The following is a 15,891-nucleotide window of genomic DNA, read 5'->3' on the forward strand; positions in this document are numbered from 1 at the left end:
GGACTTGGGGTGGTGTAGGGATGTGGGTTATGTAGAGGGGTCTGTGGTATTCAATTTTTCTCAAGCTAATATATCCCAGGAATTCCTTAGGGGGCAGAATACCTATTAATAAGTATTTGAGAGATCTGGTGTTTCATGAAACACAGTATGGGAAACCCTGCTATAAGGATTAACTTGATGAGATTACTAGAATGCATATTAGAAATTGTCAAGAAGCCCAGTACACAATGGACTTCTTTTCCGGGAAAAGTGAAACAATTTTTTCACTGTATTAAGATATCTTAAGTTCAGATGTCGTCTCCCATCTCTTTTTATATTTGTAGGCTCATTTTACTTTTCTTTTAATAGTAAAGTTTTTGTTTGGATAAATTTAAGAGGAATGGCACATTAAAAAATTGTTTTATCTTTATTGAGCAATAATATTCAACTAGAATTTTAAAAGCGTAATTCTGGAGGTATGAGTCACAACTCCACTGCTTACGAATTTTGTGACTTTAGGCAAGTTTCTAATCTCTCTGTGCCTAGTTTTTCTCAGCTGTAGGCTTGTTGTGAGGTGAGATGATATACATGTATAAAGCTCTTAGAATAATGCATGTCATACAGTGCTTGTTAAATGTGAGCTATGGTGATTGTGGCAGTGGTGGTGATGATGATAATGTTATTGTAATATTGGGCAAGTTAATTACCCTCAATTTCTTTATCTGTAAAATGGAGGTAATACCTAAACAATATATAAAGTATTTTGAATATCTTGCACATAGTAAAAGCGCATTAAATGTTAGCTATTATTATCATCATCATCAACATCTTTATCATCATTTTTTATTTATTATAATGAGAGAATGTAGCTTATTTTTCTAAGTACTTTTATTGCCTGACCTGTTGTACTTGTCTGGTTGAATGGGTTTTATTCCAGCTGTATACACCAACTATAGAATTTTTTTTTTTTTTGGCCTCCAAGAGTAGGAGAGAGACATTTTCTTATTTAGTGTAGTAATATAAACAGTTCATTTTTGAGGTATAGTTTATTAGGAAACAATCATGTTTGCTTATCTCTGGAATAAGTGACTTAACTTGCTTTAAATAATTAGAATCTTTATTTTAGGAGCAAATATCAATGCACAGACAGAAGAAACTCAAGAAACTGCCTTGACTCTGGCTTGCTGTGGAGGCTTTCTGGAAGTAGCTGACTTTCTAATAAAGGCAGGAGCTGACATAGAACTAGGCTGTTCTACACCTTTAATGGAAGCTGCTCAAGAGGGTCATTTGGAATTAGTTAAATACTTATTATCTGCAGGTAGGCTTTTTGTTTGTTTGTTTGTTTTCAGTTGGGAGAATTTTTACGTGATTTACTTAAGTAAAAATATTTTAATACAAATTTTTTTTCTGATATTATGATACACTTGAATGTGTGTTAAAAAAATAGTGTGATATACTTTTGGATGTATTCTGAATAAATGATTTCCTTACTGCTATTTAAAGTATTTGGAGCTTTAATCTATTTCTTTTTTAGAGTAAAGATGCTGACAGTATTTTTTTCCCCTATAGAAACAGCTATTTTGTCTAATTTGAGAAAATACAGCTTATCTAGGAGAAATTTCTATGTCTATAATTCATTTTCAAAGATTTTTTAAATAAAGTGCATGTTATCTGTTAATACTGTTACAGGAGCTAATGTTCATGCAACCACAGCAACAGGGGATACAGCACTAACATATGCCTGTGAAAATGGTCATACTGATGTGGCAGATGTCTTACTTCAGGCAGGAGCAGATCTGGTAAGTTAGGTTATCTTTTAAATCCTAATATTTAAAAACAAGGCAAGAAATTGATTTAAAATTTTGTGGAGATTACTGATAACAAGTATTTCTTTATTTCTAATTTTATGTTGGCCTTTATACCATTCTTTATCTCATTTTGTCATTTTTTTCTACACTATTTGGTTCCTTGAATTAGTAGGACTATCCAGTCCACTTCCCCTCACTCCCCACAATAAAAAGGACAATTTTGTGATAGAGATGTTAATACAGATTCATTTTCGCTTACATATGTATGTAGCTATTTTTAGAAGCATTTCTTACATGGTATAAAAAGGAAAATGTGGCTAAAGAGATGTCATAAGGAAAGTGGAGAGAATAAAGAAGCTGAGAAGAGATAAAGAGGTCATCTGGCTAAGGTTTAAAAAAAGGTAGATATGACAAAAGAAATATTCCAGTTGGAAGATAATATGAGCATAGCCTGAGAGGTAGAGAAGCATAAAACAAATGTGTATGGGGGGAATAGCTAGTCTTCCATTTTAGCCTTTTGGGAGTTGGGGGAGAGACATGAAAAGATAGGTTTTAGTTGAATGTAAGCAAACAATTAAGCACTCAGCTGCTCTGTTAATGGAAGAGTTGACAGTTTTCAGACCCACCCAGCAGCTCCGTGGGAAGAAAGACCTGGCAATCTGCTTCTATAAAGATTACAGCCAAGAAAACCCTGTGGGGCAGTTCTACTGTGTCACAAAGTATCACTGTGAGTCAAAATCCACTAGACAGCACTTAACAACAACAGCAACATACGTTCATTGGGCTGAGATTCTGAAATTAATAAGCAAATGTGAGCTCTCCTGTGGGAATTCATAGTTTTATGACAGAAAGTCCCATGCAGACAGAAACAGGCTCCTCTGGTAACTAGTTTTGTCAACTTACTAATTTAACTTCTTTTGGTCTACTTTTCTCATTTATGAAAAGAGAGGGTTAAATTACTGTGATTTCTTTCAGTTCTGTATGTGTTAATAACAACTTTTAAAGTACTTATTATATAAGTTATATTGTATTTAGTTATTACATATGTCTCCCTTATTAGACTTTGAGCTTCTACAGCTTGAGAAATATGTTTCCATTGTGTAACTCAGTGGCTATGACACATACAGTAGTGTAATCTTTAGTGCTTGCTTAGTAATTGCAATTAAACAGCCTATAGTGTAACTTAAGACAAAAATCAAAAGTTGTTTATCAAATATGAATGTTTTAAACAGTGGAAATATAAAGTGATTTACAAAAGGTAGTTTTTCTCGAAGTTTATATTCTAAGATCTGAAAATTTCTCCAGTATTGTTCTCAATAACCCAACAATTACAAGAATACAGTAGATTCTCCATCCTTTTGAGACACAGAAGGCTCTAGTAGCATTGTATAATTGATGGTTTTTAGAATTATGATATTGTGTTATTTTCATATAAGGTGAAATAGGAATAATAAGACATCTCTAAAGGGAAGGAAATGATGTGCTTACAGAAATTCATACAGATAGGATTCAAACTAGTGAAAGGAAAATAACATGGAGTGGATGAGCGTGATGTTAATAGCTTGATTGTTTGCAAAAGGGCTGTACTAGAGTATTATACACTGTGCAAGTTCCACAATCCTTTTTGTAAAGAGAGAAAGAAAAAGCACCCAGATGGATTTAGATGAGGGTATTACAATTGCATGAATATACCTTCAGTTCTTAAGTTGTTTCCAAAGAACATGTTTTTAATTTGAGATTTTTTAACTTTAAAAATAATATTTTTTAATTTACTTCAGTTGATATACATAGATTCAGAAATTAATCCAATTCTTTTCCTTTTGATTCTTAAAAAAAGAATAATTATTAGTAATTAAATATCAATTAAGTCTATACTTTTTAAACAGGAGCATGAATCTGAAGGTGGAAGAACTCCTTTAATGAAAGCTGCAAGAGCTGGTCACGTTTGTACTGTTCAGTTCTTAATTAGCAAAGGTAGGTTTGCATAAAGCAGTTTATTCCCAGAAGTGTACTGTTACCTGCCTTATGCATTTAGAGATTGAGGGATGAGGAACATTTTTGGGGTATCCCATGATGAAGGGATGCTGGTGACATTTAGAGAGTGGATAGTTGATAAACATCCTGCAATATATACAGCAGTTCCAAACTGCAAGGAATTGTCATACTGAGCAGCACCCTTGCTGAGAAACACTTCTGTAGAGAAAAAATTCTTTGTCTAAAACTTTTAGAGTTGAGATGATTTAAAGTCTGTTTATGTAATGTAGTATTTTTTTGAAACCTGAGTTTTTATGATATTTCTGCCACTGAGAAACTTGGAGCAAGTCACTTGCCAACTTTATATTTCCTTGAGCCAAAGTTTTCTTCTTTGTACAATATTGGGAGATGATTATAAATACAGCACAAAAAGTATTCAACATTAAGATGTGACAAATACGGCAGAATGCTTGGATATTTTCATTCATGGTCATTAATTCTAGTTTGAATACCAACAACCTTAATGAAAACGTTAGAATATGTATTACTTCCTTTAAATTATTTCTTAGGTTTTTACTACATACATGTCATTTGAAACAGTTTTTCATCCAGGGTTCATCATATTCTTAAATATAGATTAAATTAGTTTTGATTCAGTAAGATTTTGATTCAGTGTTGAATTTAAAAAGACTGTAAACCATATACAATTTAAAAATAACAGTATATGCCATTTCCTTCTTACCAAAAATACTAATGAAATCTCAAGTTTGTAATTGTTAATAGATAAAGAAAATAAGATATCAGAAATAACTCACTGGTCAACTTATTGTAGGCAATTTAAACACTTTTACTTGTGATGTGTATTTATACCTCAGTATTTGCAAGAGTGAGTGGAATTATTTGTATAATCACCATCCCTTCTCTTCCTTGGTTTATTTTAATAGATTTGGCTCCAGTTTCTTCTGTTTTATTTCCATTTCTCACAATGCCTAGCACAGTGATTGAAATTAGAGATAGATACATGTTTTGGGGGAAAATATATCTATTTTTATTCCCAGATATTTCTTAGTGAGAAAAGATGGTACTGCTCTTATTTTCTATTCCATGTTAATTCTCTACATACATATTTAGCCTCTGTAGGGGAGTGTGATGTATATTTTATTGGTCTTTAATAATTTTTTCTACCTAAGGACTTAAAATGTAGATCAAATTTCATATTCTGCTTTTTTTAAAAAAGGAGTTGCATTAGGAATAAAACACTTTTATCCTTATTGTTTACTGATGCATTCTGGAATATATAAGGATGAAATTGTGTCATGTCTACTGGGGTTTCCTTTACAGTAATTCAGAATGGTAGAGGAGAGTTGATGTGGGTATATGTGAAATGAGATTAGCCGTGTGTTTATAATTGTTGAAGCTGGATAATGGGTATATGGGCCTTTATTCTACTATTCTGTCAACACCTTATGACTTTGAAATTTATCATAATTTAAGAAAAAATACTATACTAACATGATTTTTCACACCTTGTTTATTTTAGGAGCGAATGTGAACAGAACCACAGCTAATAATGACCATACTGTACTGTCCCTGGCTTGTGCAGGGGGTCATCTGGCAGTGGTGGAACTACTTTTGGCTCACGGGGCAGATCCTACTCACCGTTTAAAAGTGCGTTAACTCAAATATTTCAAGCAGCATTGTGAAGTCTTCACGCTTGAACATTGCAAAATATTATCTACAAGTTCCATTTATAATGTCATCCTAAATTATTAATTTTTTTTCTATTTGATTAGAGGAAAGCGTTCTTTACAACTCATGATTTCAATGTTTGTGGTTGCCTCTTGGCTTTATCTTCCTAAAGATTCTATAAACTAATAATATTTTCCATTTTTTCTTCTTTCACATCTGCTGTTTTAGGATGGTTCAACTATGTTGATAGAAGCGGCAAAAGGTGGCCATACAAGTGTTGTTTGCTATCTTTTGGACTATCCTAATAACTTGCTTTCAGCCCCTCCACCAGATGTCACTCAGTTAACTCCCCCATCCCACGATTTAAATAGGGTAAGATTCAAAACTAACGCATATAGTACTGTTTCTTCTTTATCCTCCTTTCACTCATAGTTTCAGTTTAAACTGGATTGATTAGTTTTTGTTAGAGTATGTAGTCTTTTACAGATAAGGTTATTTACTTGATGTGGTTAATGAACATCTGTTATAATATTCAGATTCTAGAATGATAGGATTTTGCTTTACTTTTTTTATTATGTTCAGAATGACCACTTGAATTCAAAGTCCGTTAAAAAAAATCATGGACAATAATTGGATATCACCACATTTGTCAGTTTCTCTGATAAATGTCATATTAAAAATATGTTAATAAGTCTCTGTAATTTATTCTTTATTTAAAACATTATTTAGCAAAACGTGTAGGAAAAGAAGAAATATAATCAATTAGTTCATTTATCTTAGGCTCCTCGTGTGCCAGTTCAAGCACTGCCCATGGTTGTCCCACCCCAGGAGCCTGACAAACCACCTGCCAATGTTGCCAGTACTCTTCCCATCAGGAATAAAGGTCAGTTATGCTTCTAAAGACTGTGTTTTACGTGTTGTCAAGGTAAAAACAATAAGCTTACAAAAAATTAGCCATTCTGAATTATTTTTCCACAAAAAATGAAATTTATTAAGTTGGCATAAAGATTTTTTATCAACAAAAAATGTTTTTTGGAGAGGAGATAGTTAAAAGTAGTGCATTTATGCTAGAATTAGATATTCAGATGCTCATCTCTGATGCAATTCTGATTATCCATGATTTTCTCTAATAACTAGTAAGTTTATACATGTTAAAAGGTTAGCCTGGGTATAGTTGGGTGATATTTTTGTAAATTACTTACATGTCTGTAGTGATATAAGGCTAAGATAACAAGTTGGATCAAGTATTAAAATTTATTTTGAGTAACTGGTTTAATACAGATTTTATATCTGGGATATCTTTTCTCAACCAGTAATTCAAAGTTACTTCAGATATGCTTGTTTGTTCCTCTAGACTTCTGAGGTCCATATTTGATTTGTGGATTTAACACCATGCATGTTTGTAAGATATATCCCAATACATTACAACAACCAGTTCCAATCAGTCTTTCTTTTTAAAAGTTTTACCTGAAGATCCAATGTGGTTTTAATTTTTTGGTTTTTGGCTACCTATATTCTTTTACGAACAAGAATACTAAGTATTTCCATCAGCTGTTTTCAATCACTACTACCGAGCCTTGGCACCTTTTTCAGTTGGTATAGAAAACAACTGATTGCTATACCTGTAGCCAGATCAGTTTATTCACCTGGCTGTCAGAAGATACAATGGATGGCGTAGTCCAGCATCTTTTCCTCCAGGGAAACTAAATCCCAATTCTCTACTGTCCAGGTAGCTGTGTGAATGTGTGAGTTTATATCTTGCCTTTATCAGTGTTGAAGATGATAGGCCCCAGCAGAGACATACATTTAGGTGGATTTTAATTTCTTGGTATTTCTCAGTGGTTTGGGTACTGTGTGTGTGTGTATGTGTTTAAAAGGCACAGACTACTAAAATGTGGAAAAACCTTGACTTGTAGGTCTAAGTATTCCCCCTTTAATAATTTAGCATTATTTTCTGTTCTTACGAGTTTTTACATCTTTATGACCAGATGAAGTATCTACACATAGCACTAAATTTTGCTTTAATTGCACCACTTAGATATCGCAGATCTGCATCCCGCTGTTGTCTAATTTTAGCCTTTTGATATTTTTAAATTCTGAATTAATTTCCAAACATTACTCTATGCACATAAAATCCCTACATTTTATATTTATGATAAAGAAGGTGGATTTGCTTTTAACTCCTTAACAGTGCGTTTACACCTTCTATGGATATGATAACTTGGTGCATAACTGTTGGCACTAAACCTCCCAACAGTAACTCTGTAATGAGGATGCCATTCATGCGCACTTCTGAGGGGGTTTCTTTTTCACACAGCTGCTTCTAAACAAAAGTCCAGCAGCCATTTGCCAGCAAACAGCCAGGATGTACAGGGTTACATCACCAATCAGTCTCCAGAGAGCATTGTAGAAGAGGCTCAGGGAAAGTTAACAGAACTGGAACAGAGGATAAAAGAAGCCATAGAAAAGAATGCACAGCTGCAGTCCTTGGAACTGGCTCACGCTGACCAACTTACCAAGGAGAAGATCGAGGAGCTGAACAAAACGAGGGAGGAGCAAATTCAGAAGAAACAAAAGATCTTGGAGGAGCTACAGAAAGTAGAAAGAGAATTACAACTGAAAACTCAACAGCAGCTAAAAAAGCAGTATCTAGAGGTTAAAGCTCAAAGAATTCAACTTCAGCAGCAGCAGCAACAGTCTTGCCAACACCTGGGACTGCTAACTCCTGTTGGGGTTGGAGAACAGCTTTCCGAGGGAGACTATGCACGCTTACAGCAAGTGGATCCCATTTTGCTTAAAGATGAACCCCAGCCTAATGCTGCTCAGATGGGTTTTGCACCAATCCAGCCTCTGGCGATGTCTCAAGCTTTGCCTCTGGCGGCAGGTCCCTTACCTCCAGGGTCCATCGCAAATCTTACAGAACTGCAAGGAGTGATAGTTGGACAGCCAGTACTGGGCCAAGCACAGTTGGCAGGGCTGGGGCAAGGAATTCTGACAGAAACACAACAAGGGTTAATGGTAGCCAGCCCTGCTCAGACCCTCAATGACACGCTGGATGACATCATGGCAGGTGGGTTTATATTGTTATGAGCAGGTATCAAATATGATTTGCTTAAGGCGAATAAGAGTGTGCCACAGTTTTTTGCCGTTACCCAACTTGAGAACTGTTTTCGGACTCTTGACCCCTGTATATCTTTAGAAATATTAGTTCAATCTCAGAAGTTCTCAGAAGGATACAGGTCGAATTAAAGGTTAGCTCATTGAAAAAAAGTGACTGAAACTTTCTGGCTTAGCTGAGTAGGTGAATATCTAGATATTTCAGTAGTGGGATTGATTTTTGTTTTGTTTTTTCCCTTTAAGTTCAGAATACTAAGACTGAATTTTGGCTTTTACTTTTGTATTCACACCAGTAAACTGGGAAATTGATAGACGTTGAAGTGCAAAACTAGTAGGACACATCAGGAAATTTTATTGTGAACAGAAATACTTTATCCTATTGGATCAGACTTCAAATCTGATGGATATTTAAAAAAAGAAAGAAAATACTTAGACACCTTTACAATAGTAATAAAGTACCAACCCAAATAGGGTTTGAATTATACTATGAATATTAATGTCTAGTTTCTCTGAAGTATTATGGGAGGGTTTGGTCCCCTGAGAATGTTATAAATGATATATTTTTAAACGTGTAGCCAGAGAAATTTTATTCCATTATAATTAGTTTCATAGTTTCATTAGCAAGAAGAAATATTTTGGAAGGTTGTTTTGATGCTTCTAGTTTTTGGTACTTACTTTTTGTGAGTTGTGTAACAAAGTAGTGAAATGAGAGTTAATAGGGTTGTAAGTCATACGAATGCTATACTGAGAAGGATAACTTGCTTCATTTAAAAAAAAAATTGAAAAGGAAGGGAAAGGAAAAACAAAGAAAGTAAATGTAATTGGATTTTGATAATTTTAGAAATATCCTCATTTGGTTCTTTAAAAAAAAATTAGTTTGTCCTTCTAAAGTATATCATAGTAAAGTAAGTAATGGTTATTAAGTCATAAGTTAATGCGAGAAAGTTGAATTCTTCCTATCTATTAGATTACCCTCCAAATTTTTTTTCATATGATCTCTTCCTCTTTTATTATTTTGTTTATATGTAATTTTAAAATTATATTTTTAAAATTTAAAAAATTATGTTTCAGTAGCATTACATGTTATAAAGAGATTATGTATGTAATTGGACTTTCATCTTTTAAAGGAGTAAGAGAAAACTAAATTGTCTAGTGGTTAGATATTTAGCTAGCATTCAGAAGCTAAGACATTGGTTAATGAGACAGATCTTGTAGATTTGTCTGAAGTATCTTAGTCCTCTTTTAGTATCAGCTAGATTGTAATATGTGAAATGAATAGCTGGTGAAATACCTACATTGGAAAAAATGCTATTAATCATTAATGGTAAATCTGTGAAGGTTCTTATATTGCTAAAGTATACAATTTTTCTATTGATTTGAGAATTACTACTACTAATCACCATTAGCTGTTTATAATATTTGGGAATGAAGTTTAAAAAAATTAAATTCATAGTAGCCATGAATCCCAAATTTGATATTACTTCCATGGCTGTTAATCTAGATGTAATGTTGCCCTTTCTATTATGTCACTGAGACTACCAAACAATGTGTAGTTATTTATCCATTTTAACGAACAGTGCACATTCCATACCAGTGATTGTTTTTAGACTTTTTGATATGGTGTCAAAGTTTACCTGATGTGTGTGGGGATAGCTGTCAACAATATTTGTCAGTTGTATAATTTTTATGCTGATTAGAATTATAAAAGGGTTTAAAGTAGCTTTTCTGTTGACACATATAACAAACTAAAACAATTCTATGTATCTTTGTTCCAAGCGTTCACATTAAAATTTTTTTTAAAAATCACATAATTTTTCAGGAAATATGACATACTTGTCATAATATAAAAATACTTTATTTCTTTACTATGCTCATTTATATGAGGAGAGGAGAGAGGGCCAGAAGAATAGGATAAAAACATCCAGCTACCTACCTGGAACTCATCCCTCTTAGCATGCATGTGTAGGTGCACACACATACACAAAAACTCACTTACTTCCAAGGCCTCGTTCTTTAAACGTCCATGGTAATACTTACTCTTTCAGTTGACGAATAACCATTTTCATTCCCTTCTTTGGGTTTCTTAATTCATTATAGCCTATTAGATTCATATTCTTCCTTCCCTTCCTCCAGGGTAGCCTTTGCTGTTTATTCCTTAGCTCCCGTTTGTTAGCTTGCTGTCTTAAAGTTCCATCTCTTTTCTCTAGTATTTGGCTGGCCAAAATCTTCTGCCTTCCCTGTTCTTCCTACTTGCCAAAGCAAAATCAATTTCCTGTTCAACCAATTTTAACACCTTGCCTTTGCTGTGGTCTCAAGTTTCCCTTTCTTATGTTAAAAGTTTTCTGAGCATGTGGTTCTCCCTCTCTAAAAATCTAACCCTAAAATGACTTCGTACAAAGGTACCAGAGTTTCTTCAGGTACCTACATATTTACAGTTGTTTCTTTTAATTGTAGAGAATGTATGGGTGTCAGATGTAGTTATTCAGTTTTATTTCATAGGTACCCCAAAGGAAGTGAAATAGGGAAATTGATTTTTCCTGTCTCCTTTCAGATAAGGTGGTAAGAACCAATTTGACCAAAGTAAGAAAATTCTCTAATTTTAGTAGATTTAAAAGAAATTATTCCCATTGAAATGTCAAAAATAATTTAGTCATTTAACAGTAAAGCTCGGATTTTTTACTTGTCATAAAATAAAAATCAGTGCTTTGGACATCCTGTTTAAGCTGCATTTTGTATTTAGCGTTTACGTTTGTGTAAATCCAATCAAAGAAGAATCTGGAGTCTATTTTAGAACTCTAGATTTGATATGATTACCTTGATTCTTTTCTTAACATATAAAGCTATCAATATGGAGTAACAATATCAAGGTCATTAGATGATCAATTTAGTATATTAGTACGTGCCCTTTTCTATTGTTTGGGACCTCTAAGAATTCAGTGTTTTGTTTTGTTTCCTTCTTTGTTTTTCCTTTGGCTTTTAAGTGGACTTAAGAATGTATAATTACAGAATGTGTGTTGCTATAATGTATAGTGTATGTTTGTGCCTGAACTAAGGATTTCATGTAAAATAGATTTCTTAATTTGGCAATCATGTTTATAATTGTTATAACCAAGATCAATTTCAGTTTTGTTCTTGGCAGGATCATAACTTCTTTTGCTGATTTGCTAGTTTGAGATCCAGTTGTGAATCATGATTGTTTTCTGTCTGATGTAGTTGATAACTTTGTTGGTAACACACATCCACACTACTGTTGATTATTCAAAGATTAATGCCCATACTTTAATACTATAATGGGGAAAATGGAATGACATTCACATATCAATTCTAGAAGTGAGTTGATGAGGGACAAGTACCCTCAAGTGAATCTACAGTATATTGTATGCCACCACCTTTGGAATTCTCCCACTTTGAGTACTGACCCAGTTAGCCCCTTCTTAAGTTGCATATTTTGTTGGAAACAATATCATGGCAAAATCATACATAGAAGAACTAACAATAATCCATATTTGAAAGATGATTATGTGAATACATTTATTTCTGCCCTAATTTTTAAATTTTGTCCTTGAAGTCAGTGTCATTGCTGGATTGGTGGACATGTTACCCCCCTCAGAGTAGTCCTTCATGTGAGGAACCACATTTCTGTGTCAGGATCAAATCTTTGTATATGGATATCTTGTCATACTGAGGGCTACGATACAGAATATTATTTTCCTCAAATCCACAGTTAGTAAAATAGTAGGAGGTGTTTTAAATGGTTAGGTAACAGAATTCTCCCCTTCCAAACGGTGATACTACTTTCATTAGTTCTAGAATATAAGGTGTGAAATTGGCAAGTTAAAAAGTCACATTTTTCCTCTTCTGAACTTAAACTGTTTTACCTTCTATTCTTTTTCTAATTAAGAAGATATAATGGACAGCTTTCCATTTGCATTTATATTTGATTTTAATATGTGAATATATTTTTATTTTCAGTTCTTTTGAATTAAGATTTTGTGACTACATAGCTTAAGAGGGAATTTGTTTTTCAAACAGATGGTTATTTAGGAAATGGGTTACTCTCAGTGTACGTTTTAATTTTGGACTATCATCCAAAATCAAAAAAAGCTAGGAAAATGAGTTGTTAGTGCTATGGCAGTCTCCCTGTAGAGATACTGTTTTTGAAAGTCTTTAAATATTTTATAATAATTAATTCTTACTGTTACCTAACTATGTTTCATCCTTATTAAGTGCAGTTATTTTGTTCAACAGCAGTCAGTGGAAGAGCATCTGCAATGTCCAACACTCCTACCCACAGTATCGCTGCTTCCATTTCCCAACCTCAGACTCCAACTCCAAGTCCTATCATCTCTCCTTCAGCCATGCTTCCTATCTACCCTGCCATTGATATTGATGCACAGGTAAGCCCCAAATTCAGGAGAGATGATTTTTAACTGGAATTGTACCATCATAAGAGTAGTGTTAACATTCAGTGACTTAAGTCATCTTTATTCCCTTTAAATGACTTTATCATCTTTAAATGATCTACTGCTTTATCTCCTTGCAGACATGAGCCACAATTATAAATGAATTAAAGTCCACATTTAAAAAAAAAAAAAGAAAACCTAAATACACAGTATTACTGATAAGTATGATGCAATGGTCTGATTTCCAGGGTCATCTTTTATTTATTTATTTTTAAACCCTATTCTAGTTTGGAAGAAGGTATAAAAAGGAATAATTTGTTTAAGATTAGTATATATGTTCTTCTAATCTTAAATTAGAAGGTATGTTTTCAAATATGTAATGGATGACATACAAAAGAAAAAAGACTAATATTTATAGACTTTTTATTCTTATGTATCATATATACATAAGTGCATTTATTTTGTCTTTGAAAATTCTGGTCTTGCTGATTGAAATATGTAATATGAGTCTATGTATTTGTATCTGTAGAATTTAACTGTTAATGTATTTGTATCTATAGAATTTAACTGTTAAAGGATTCCTAGGGGATGAAAAGCACTTTTTATCTCTTTAGATTACCTGAAGAGATAATCTGGGGGAGAAATGACGCTATTTAAATTAAGGTTTAGAAAGCTTGAGAGCTATTAAATAAATTATTTGTTTTTTAAATGAGTTTACCATGAAATCTTAGGGCAAAAGTGAAATTGGAGAGAATGGTTCTTTTTTTTTCCCTGAAGAAAGACCTAAGAGGCCTAGCCTGGAAGAGGTATATAGCCTTCTTCAGTACTGAGAAATGTTTGCAGTTTATTTAGTTTTCATTTTTTGATTATTAGCTAGGGGGACAAAGTGCATTAGAAAACTCTTAGTTTTATAAATGACCAGGTCCTTATAAACCTGCATTTCAGGAAAAGTAAGAGTGTGTGTATGTATATATGTGTGTGTTATTAAGGTCATGTACTCTTAACCTATGAGTATAAACTCTTTTTTATTAAAAATGTTTCTTGGTAACACTGTGAAAAAGGAATTTCATTTCTGTTCTTACTTGCTTCCCAAATATCTGTTACTTTATATATGCTGACATTTTCTTTTGAACACTTAAAATATGTCAGGGATGGTTTTTAAGGAATTCTCTAATCTTATCTTCAGAACAGGAATCACCTGTTTCCCTGATGAGGAAAGTAAGGATAAGAGAGATCACTTCATTTAGCTATGAAGTGGTGGAGCTGGAATTCAAACTCAGGTCTGTTTGACTTCCAAAGCCCCATTCTTAACTACTTTGCTATACTCTCTTTTTAAAATATCAGGCATTCACTTGATAAACCACAATGATTTATATTTAACGTTGCTAACATTGGAGAATTGAATTGAACTTCGCATTGGATTTTCATTATACTCCCCCAGTTTTTTGCTATGAAACTGTATTTTGGCCAGAAGTATGTTTTCTAATTTTTGTGGGACCAAGACTTGATCTACATGCAAAAGTAAACACTTCACCAAAATATAAAAGCAATTCTTTTTAAAGAAAACAGTCACAGAGAAAGTTCCTCCAAGCATGCTCATGATTTTGTTGTTTAATAAAACCCATTGCTATCGAGTCGATTCCGACTCATAGCAACCTTATAGGACAGAATAGAACTGCCCTGTAGGGTTTCCAAGGAGCCGCTGGTAGATTCAAACGGCCGACCTTTTGGTTAGCAGCCATAGCTCTTAACCGCTGCGCCATCAGGGCTTCATTGTTTAATATAGTGATGGTTAAATCATTTTACTTCACTGTAGTACTCAACTATATAAATCAACTATACTCATTGTATTATAGATTAGTTTCTGAAAAGTTACATATAAATATTTTTTTTTAGATAAATTGCATTTTAAACTCAGTTGTAATGCTTGTTTAAAATGACCTGACTCTGGATCCTTAAAAATCTACTCCCTCTTTATCTGGCCTATACAATTAGGTTTTCCATTTGTTGGATTAACTTAATATGAGTTACACTACTTTCCATGGAGTTTATTATAATTGCTTAGTTTGTTGTTGTTAGGTGCTGTTGAGTCGGTTGCGACTCGTAGTGATCCTAAGTATAACAGAAGGAAACACTGCGCAGTCCAGCACCATCCTCAGAGTCTTTGCTGTGTTTGAGCCCACTGTGTCATTGGCTTTAGACATTAAAAAGTTCCTGCTTTGAAAGAAGAAAAAAGTTAAAAGAGGGGACAGAAAAGCTGGTATAGGGAATGCAAGGTCGAGAAGGGAAGGTGTTGACATGTCATGGGGCGGGTAACCAGTATCACGAAACAGTATGTGTACTGTTTAATGAGAAACTAGTTTGTTCTGTAAACCTTCATCTAAAGTACAATTAAAAAAAAAAGTTAAAAAAAAATTCCAGCTTCGGGAAAATAATAACAAAATAAATATTCAGGAACAATTGTTCACCAAATAAATATTCAGGAACAATTGTTCACCATTTTTTCTCTTTTAATTTTTCATGTTAATTTTATTTTCAATTTACTAGTTTCTGTGATATCGAACAGAACATCCGCTTGTACTCAATCCATCTGAAATTTTTTCTAGATACTAGAATAAAAATTCTATGAGATCTGTCCTAATGGGGATATTTTGGTTTATGTGTGACAGTACTTTGTGCCATAACAGACTAGTGATGATCATGAAAAAATTCCAAGATACCAAGATTCATCTTGTGAATTGAATGATTAAACATTCTCTAATACTTGAATCTTTCGTTTATTTATCTAACAAATAATAACTTAAACGTGTGCAGTTCACATATACTTCCTTACTCTGTCCTGTAGGGTCGCTGTGAGTCAGAATTGACTCAACGGCAATCGGTTTGGTTTTGGTTTTACGGTGCTGTTATGTAACAAAAGC

General features: G+C 33.4%; 1 protein-coding gene across 9 annotated transcripts in view; it reads left to right on the forward strand.

Annotated features, from left to right (window-relative positions):
- The window catches only part of ANKRD17 (ankyrin repeat domain 17), a 203,159-nt gene that overhangs the window by 122,478 nt on the left and 64,790 nt on the right, over positions 1–15,891 (forward strand). For 7 of the 9 annotated variants that reach the window (XM_004383316.2, XM_023737784.1, XM_023737783.1 and 4 more), the window contains 8 exons: positions 1,106–1,297; positions 1,669–1,778; positions 3,674–3,761; positions 5,302–5,429; positions 5,679–5,822; positions 6,231–6,333; positions 7,768–8,520; positions 12,816–12,964. In XM_004383316.2, the coding sequence (XP_004383373.1) occupies positions 1,106–1,297; positions 1,669–1,778; positions 3,674–3,761; positions 5,302–5,429; positions 5,679–5,822; positions 6,231–6,333; positions 7,768–8,520; positions 12,816–12,964 (1,667 nt within the window). The remainder of the gene's footprint in view (positions 1–1,105; positions 1,298–1,668; positions 1,779–3,673; positions 3,762–5,301; positions 5,430–5,678; positions 5,823–6,230; positions 6,334–7,767; positions 8,521–12,815; positions 12,965–15,891) is intronic. The other 2 variants (XM_023737779.1, XM_004383318.2) reach the window with 2 other exon arrangements.

This window comes from Trichechus manatus, unplaced genomic scaffold (genome assembly GCF_000243295.1).
Source record: "Trichechus manatus latirostris isolate Lorelei unplaced genomic scaffold, TriManLat1.0 scaffold00108, whole genome shotgun sequence".
NCBI classification, from domain to species: Eukaryota; Metazoa; Chordata; class Mammalia; order Sirenia; family Trichechidae; genus Trichechus; species Trichechus manatus.